We start from the raw sequence: 7697 nt of genomic DNA on the forward strand, positions 1-7697 counted from the left end.
GACAGAGCTGGTTTTGGTTTGGGTTGCAGGTGTGTATGCTTCTGTCTGTAACTAAAACAAAAAAACTCCCTAAAACACATTGTTAAGATGAATAATTAATTGTATTTGGCAACCTAAATATATTTTAGACAAAACAATTCATCTTTTCTGGAGAGTAATTAATCCCAAATAATGTTGGAAAGGATTCTGGAATAGAGCTCAGAGAGGTGAAAATGTGTGTCCCAGATCACACATTCAATTAATGCTATACTTGGGCTACTGTCCCATTCTCCTGCCACCCCCAGCCTCAAACACAGCACTTCCGTTCACGGCATATGTCAGAATGACCGCTACATTTATCGTCTTTTTCATGTGCATACACCTTTAGGATTAAATCTTCATCTGATGCCTTTTCATTCTTCTTCTCTGGATCTAAGCAGTCACCAAGTTGAGCTAGAAATTCCTCATGTTTCCTGCAATTCTTCGAGACTTGATTCTTATTCTCCTCATTTTCCTTTAAACACTTTCTATAGGGCAAATAACACATACGTCAAGTTGTAACACTATAGAAGAGATCATTCATCAAACAAAGTTCAGAACTTAAGCTCTCTGATCCAATCATCACTTTCATCACAACACAGTTTCCTGGACACAGAGCACATCATTGTCATGCGAGCCCTGTACAGGAAGGAGAAAAGTCAAAGCCAGACACCTACACTTAGCAGAAATGTACAAAAATCTTCATGGCATCTTAGATCTAGTAACAGCAAAGGAGACAGACTCTCTGCCTCTTGTCCTTGACCATTTAGGATCTGCAGAAGTGGCAGGAAATCTCTAGATCACAATGGATGTATACAGTCATGGGTCTGTGTTGGGTCCTCATGGGGAAGAAGGACAGTACTGCTATATTTCTTCTAGTGTATCACCTTTTGCTTTATTTTCAGACGCTATGCAGTGATCTATAAGGGTTACTTAGGGCATACCCTGGGTCATGGCCAAGCATAACTATAATAAAAAAATACATCACGGGTGCCTGGGTGGCTCAGTCATTAAGCGTCTGCCTTCAGCTCAGGTCATGATCCCAGGGTGCTGGGATCGGGCCCCGCGTCGGGCTTCCCGCTCAGCGGGAAGCCTGCTTCTCCCTCTCCCACTCCCTCTGCTTGTGTTCCCTCTCTCGCTGTGTCTCTCTCTCTCTCTCTGTCAAATAAATAAACAAAATCTTAAAAAAAAAAAAAATACATCAGGAGCAGTGGATGTTCCCCCTCTAGAAGAGAGAGATGTTCAATCACCAGCAAAGACCATTATTAGTTTTCATACATCCAGAGTGTTTAAAGAGTATTGAGATGGGCCAGTCAAGGAAAATCAGTTGATTACGCTCTGCTATGAATATTTCATTTCAAATCTGAGGTAGTTTTGCTGAAATAGCACGGTCTATTTCTAATGCTTTAAATGTCAAGAGACTAAGAGATCATCAAAAAACACACATACTTTAAAGGCAAATTAGAATCATTTCAGTAATTTGGTATCATTTTTTCAGTACCCTAGATAATAAACATGATTATTGCTTTCCCTTTTTACCATGTTGAGTGTTTACTGCAAATTCTTTCACTCTATTCAAAGATTAACAAAGCATGTAATTGCATACACTCAAAAGCATATCATATTTCTATTTAGAAAAATGTATAACAATAAAAGACCAACATCAATATATCTCTAAGTTCTTATTTTCAGCATATAAAAGGTAAAATTGATTCAGTCTCTCTGGCTCATGAAAAGCACAGTTAATGCTATGATGCGGATGGACTGATTTACATGTATGAATCCACCCATTCAATCCAAGGCTTCAATCTTGCTTCTCCATCCCAAGTGTGGCTGAACTGTTCCCACTTGTATTTGCATTTCACTTGGACCCAATAAAGTCCTAGGAATCTACCCTACGGACATAATCACATAAATGTGAAAATATGAATACACTTGGTTTATAATAATTCTTTGAGTGAAACTAACCTGAGTGTCTGCAAGAAATAACAAAAAGAACTGGTAAGTAAATTATGATATGTCAGGCAATGGGTACCATGGGCTATTAAAGATGATACAATGAGTGACTTTTTAAAATATGTACAACATAGGGGCGCCTGGGTGGCTCGTTGGTTAATTGCCCGACTCTTGATTTTGGCTCAGGTCATGATCTCAGGGTTGTGGAATTGAGCCCCACATTGGGCTCCACGCTCAGCACAGAGCCTGCTTGAGATTCTCTCTCTCTCTCCCTCTGCCCTTCCCCCTGCTCCAGATCAGTCAATCAATAAAATCTTAAGAAATATATGTCTACAACATATTATTCAGTAAAAAACAGTTCATTATATGATGTCAACTACCTGAAAACCTGTTCACCAAAATTTGAAGTATAGCTTTTCAGGAATTGTAAGGTCTTGAATAATTTTAGTATTTTTGGCAATTTTCTATATCTTAAAAAAAATTTTTTTACAATTAGTATAGATCACTTGTATTATTCATTTATTTAGTAAATATCTACTGGATACTCACTATGCACCAAGCCCAATCAAAGGTACTACAGATACAGTAGTGAACAAAACAGATGAACATCCCTGCCCTCACGGAGCTTACATTCTAGTCAGGAAGATGGACAGTAATCAAAATCAATGTATGTGAAATGTATACTGTTATAAAAAAACAAAAAAAGCCAGAGAGAAAAAATCAAGCAGGAAAGGGAGGAAGAAATATTTGGCGGGGGAGCAGAGTAAAATTTTAGATGTAGTCACTCGTGGAAGACCGGAGGAAGCGACTTCTGAGTGAAGACCTAAAGGGAGAAGAGGGGCAGCCGTGCCATATCTGGGGGAAGAGCTTTCCAGGCCAAGGGATTAGCAAGTGCAAAAGTCCTGAGGTAGGAACACACCTGTTACATTCGAAGGACAGCAAAGAAGCCAGTGAGCTGAAATGGAAAGAATGGAAAGAGAGAATGGAAGCAAAACCAGGTCAGGATGAGCCTTCTAGGTCATAGAATATCCTTTGTCTTTACCCTGAGAGAGAAGAGAAGTCCTGCAGGCCTCTGAGCAGAGGACCGAAGAGATCTATTGTGTTTTTACAGGATCAATCTGGCTGCGAGGGGCACATGCAGCAGCAGGAAAATCACTTCGGAGGCTACTGCAAACATCCCAGAGAGAGATGGTAGTCCCTGGAATCAGGTTAATGGCAATGAGAGCAACAATGGGAAGTAGTCAAAACGTAGTAGATTTATTCTGCAGGTAGAGATGAGGGGACTTGTTGAAGGATCAGACACAGAGTGTGAAAGAGCAAGAGGACCAAGGATGATGACTAAGGTTGTTGACCTGATGGACTAGAGGAATGGAATTATCACTAGAGATGAGGAAAGGAGCAAGAGGGTTCTGTGGGAACAGCAGGAGCTCCATTTTGGCCATGTTAAGTGTGAGATGCCCATTGGACATCCACATGCCAAGGCCCGGTAGGTAGTAAAAATATGTGGGTCTTCCTTGAGGTCTGAGAAGAGATCCAGGCTAGACATAGAAATGTGGGCATCACTAGCATTTAGATCATACTTAAAGTCATGAGATCACCAAGAGAATGAATTTAGATAGAAACCAGAAGAGATTCAAGGACTGAGTGCCCGGGCACTCCAGTCTTTGGAAGTCAACAAGATGAGACGGGGAAAACAAAAGAGACTATGGCAGGGCAGCTAGGAAGGAAAGATACCAAGTCAGCATGGGGAGTGTCCTAGCAGCCAGAAGAAGCAGGTGGTTCAAGGAGAGAGACCAACTGTGCCTGACATACTGGTAAGTCAAGTGAGACAAAGACTGACTATTTAATCCACAATGTGTGGTCATGGGTCACCTTAGTGAGTGGTTTCAGTGGAGGAGACCCAAGAGAGAAGAGAGAAGAAGAACTGGAGACAATGAGTCTATACAAACATTTTAAGGAGTTTTGCTGTAAATGGGGGGAGAAAAAGAGGACAAGAGTGGCGGTGTTGGGTTTTTTTGTTTTTTTAAGATGGAATTAAGTAAAATAAGTATCAAGTATCTTATTATTAAAGTTATTTATTACACTTAGAATTTTAAAAGTGTATTTTTGGAACAACTAGTTCCCAGTTTTGTCTCAATAATTACCTTTTGCCAGAACTAAGTGTGGAAAACTAAGGTTTCGTGAGTTTTCTGCATAAGTGGGCAATAAAAGCTAATGAGGAGTGTTCAGGGTGGTCTGGAGTGGTCTGGGCTTCCCGGGCAGTTTTATAGCTAGCTTTTGAATAAACACCTCCCTGTGTGTGCCACTTCACTGCCTCTGGTTAAACCTCTACTTACAGAAAATCTTCCACATTCTGTATATGAGCATTTGCAACCCTAATCAATCGGACAGAAACATGCTTAGGACAATGCCTTGTTTGTTAAGATTCCTGGTAACATTTGGAAATGAGCTTGAGAAAAATTTTCAAGACTCCAAAGATATTTGAGCTTCAAGATTTTTTTTTTTTTCAAATTGAGTTTCAGGGCCAAATAAGGCAACAACATGCCAGTACCTTCAAGGGCATATCCTGCTATCAGGAGCTAGTATTTTAATGCTAACAACTACAAAATACATTGAAATACCCTTACTGTAAGTTCTCATCTAGTTCTGCAACTTTCTTCTTTAACTCCTGGTTCTCCTTGATTGCAGTGTGAGCTGTGATTTCGGTTCTAATTCTAGAAGTGGTAAGTGCTGCTGATTCTTCTTCCAGCTCCTGAACTCTGTCTCTCAGGGAGGTGAGGAGAGATGATTTTCTAGCATTATTTTCTTTGTAATTCTCCATTTCAGCTTTCAACTCTTGACAGGAGGCTTCTTTCGAAAGCATCTTGGATCGGAGGTCTCGAAGCTAACATGGAAAAGCCATAAAAAGGAGGAAAAGGATTTCAGTGGCGTTAAGTGTGAAGTACTTTTAAGAAACCCAGAATCATAATTTCAAATGTCACTCTTTTGTTCATGACTTAATCCAACTTTATTTTCTTTTTTTCATATTTGTGTCTACATCACCAGATGGGAACATATGCCTAAACAATGGACCTCATATTCTGTCTCTTTTGAAACCAATTGAGCAATGTCTCGGGGTGATTTAGTGTCACTCAAGAGACATTTGTGGTGTATTTTGCAAAAAGTGATATTTTTCAATGGTAACTCATTTTCTAAATCTGCATTGCTGTTATTGCTGCTGACAGACAATGAAACAAGAAACCTACAAGCTAAGATATTTGTAATTTCATGGCCACAACTGGTTCCTAAGTAGATACAGACTATTTGATATGTCACTGTATTTCTCCCACTTGCCTTCAGGATCCTTATTGTGGGCAATAAAAAAATATTAATGATAAAAAAATAACATTCCGATTTCTGGGGAAAATATGGAAGAAAAGGAAAATCCTTATAGGTTTCATACAAAAGAAACATTTTAACTTTCATGAATTCTGTGGCATCAAAATATTGAACAACGTATATGCCCTATTAAGATGTCAGGGCCACCCTGTAAGAAAACTTTATGAATGCGTGTACTTCTTTGGAACTATGAGTATACATGCATACAATTTTTCACACACACACACAGAAGGTATCAAATCATCTCTCAGTGGACTCCTGGTAGCCCAATGAAAGGGCTAGTTACCTCATAAGCAAGCCCAGGACCCCTCAGGGCCACCAGGCTATGAGCAGAATGGTTCTAGAGAGACTCTCTCAGAAACTCTACAATAGACCTGATCCAGCCCAGAGGGAAGATGGATCCTAATCATCATCCTAGAATTTCCCCCAGCCAATCAGAACTAGCAGTAGGAAGGGATCCATCATTCCATTCTAAGACCTCCAGATTGCAAGCAAACCACATTAAAGGTACATATTCAGGGAGATGCTAAAAATGCTCCAACACCAAGGCAGCTTCAACCAAAGTCATCAGGTGCCTCCAGGTCTGTCAAGGCTGTGAAGCTCCTCGGACATCTGGGAACCAGCCAACGTCACCTTGCTTTGAACCACGGCAAATGCACAACCTTTCAAGAATTCTCTACAACAAGGGGAGTAGATGAACCAGAGGCGTATCACCTTTGCCAAAAGGTGTAAAGCTGTGCCCTCCCGTCCTATTTCTAATCACCTCTACGCTCTGCTTCACTCTAGAAGAAGCTAAAATGGCCCATCTTGAAGTCACGAAGATGCAGAGTCTTACCTCAGACTGAGCACATTCAAATTTGACCAAAGTTGCCGCCAGTTCACTTCGAGCGTTTTCGGCCACATTCCGATAGTGGTTTAGTTGTTCCCGGGTGACCGGGACTTCCAAGGGACGGCCATAAATTTCCCGACAGGGTTCCCCCAAAAGACAAAATATAAAGAAGAGTTTTAAACAATCTTTTTCCATGCAGCTGTGCAGAGCAAGATTAAACACAGAGCATTCTTTGTAGTCCAAATGTCTCAAAAATGCTGCCCAGGCAGTGTCTCGTCCAGATCATCTCACTCTCAAAATTCTGAGGGAGGCGGGAGGCAGCCCAGGAACAAATGATGTGCTCTCCCAAGATGGCATTTAAGGATTGGCCTTTGCCACTTTAGAGAGCTTCCTTCCACCCAACTCAAATGCTACTTGACCTCTGACCAGAACCAATGATAAGAGTCCCCACAAAACTGTCAGAAGAGACGCAATGTGACAAAGTCCACAGCAAAGAGGCAGTTTTCATTGTCCTTCTGTTTCCAGACTACAAAAATGATCAACCCACCTCATATTTTGAATAAAGGGCATCATTTGTTTACCAAAGAGATTGTGTGAGTTGAAGGCAAAAGGCTGCCTCCTTCCTTATTATTCACTATACCATTTATTCTCAATCTCATAGCCTATCTTGGGGTCATGACTCATGAAGGTGACTCAGATGAATGCGGGAGACCACGATAGTGGGGTGGTACCCGAGGAGTCTTCCCCCCATCCGCCAGGCAACAGCTCTCAGTTCCACGGATGGCAGCCAGTGCAGAACTGTGGATCTCCGCGTGGCCAAGTTTTTCCAATTTTTCAAGACAAGTCATATATCCAGACTTTCTGAAGTAAAAATTCCCAGTTTTTTCAGCTTGGCAACTAATTTCAATGTTTAAAAAAAGAAACACTATGATCCAAATAAACACATCTGCAGAGCAGATTTGATGGGTTTGGCCTGTGGGTCATAGTCTGTAACCTCTGGTTCTGTTACTTACGCCATGAGACCAGCTTCTTTCGAGAATTATTCCTGAGCTTGGACAGATACCTACTTCACAGAGGTAGGGATCTGTGAAGTCTCCAAGGCCTGTGCTCTTTGTGAAAGACACACAGGAAAGCCATTCATTTTTGAAGGAATATGAAAGAGGTCACATAAAGGAGGGTTTCCTGGAATTATCTACGAGGCCTCAGGGGACATACTAGTAAAACTGGTTTATGGCTGCCCAGCTACTGAACTGCCAAAGACTACTGTTTGGAAAATGCTCATGAATGCAAAAGTCATCTCAAAGCCCTTAACTTTATAACAAGCGTTCTCATGACTAGTGCGTTTTGATGCACAAAATGCCAAGCAAAACCTTCACTGCACCTAGCAACAGCCCATGTTTGCCAATCACAACATAACCAAGAAGATGGTAGGTATGTACTCCTGGGGAGAAAGCATAAAACGTTTAGCTATATCTAATAAGAGAACCACATCCTGTTCAGCCTCACTTTATATTCA

General features: G+C 41.0%; 1 protein-coding gene across 1 annotated transcript in view; it reads right to left on the minus strand.

Annotated features, from left to right (window-relative positions):
• CCDC170 (coiled-coil domain containing 170) overlaps nt 1-7199 on the minus strand; it is a 56874-nt gene extending 49675 nt beyond the window's left edge. Inside the window, exons 1-4 of the mRNA XM_021693244.2 lie at nt 7195-7199; nt 6188-6380; nt 4602-4858; nt 362-506 (exon numbers count right to left, since the gene is read on the minus strand). Of these exons, the coding sequence (XP_021548919.2) occupies nt 362-506; nt 4602-4858; nt 6188-6380; nt 7195-7199 (600 nt within the window). The remainder of the gene's footprint in view (nt 1-361; nt 507-4601; nt 4859-6187; nt 6381-7194) is intronic.
• Between the last annotated feature and the right edge of the window lie 498 nt (nt 7200-7697).

The sequence above is a fragment of the Neomonachus schauinslandi genome, chromosome 8 (genome assembly GCF_002201575.2).
Source record: "Neomonachus schauinslandi chromosome 8, ASM220157v2, whole genome shotgun sequence".
NCBI lineage: Eukaryota > Metazoa > Chordata > Mammalia > Carnivora > Phocidae > Neomonachus > Neomonachus schauinslandi.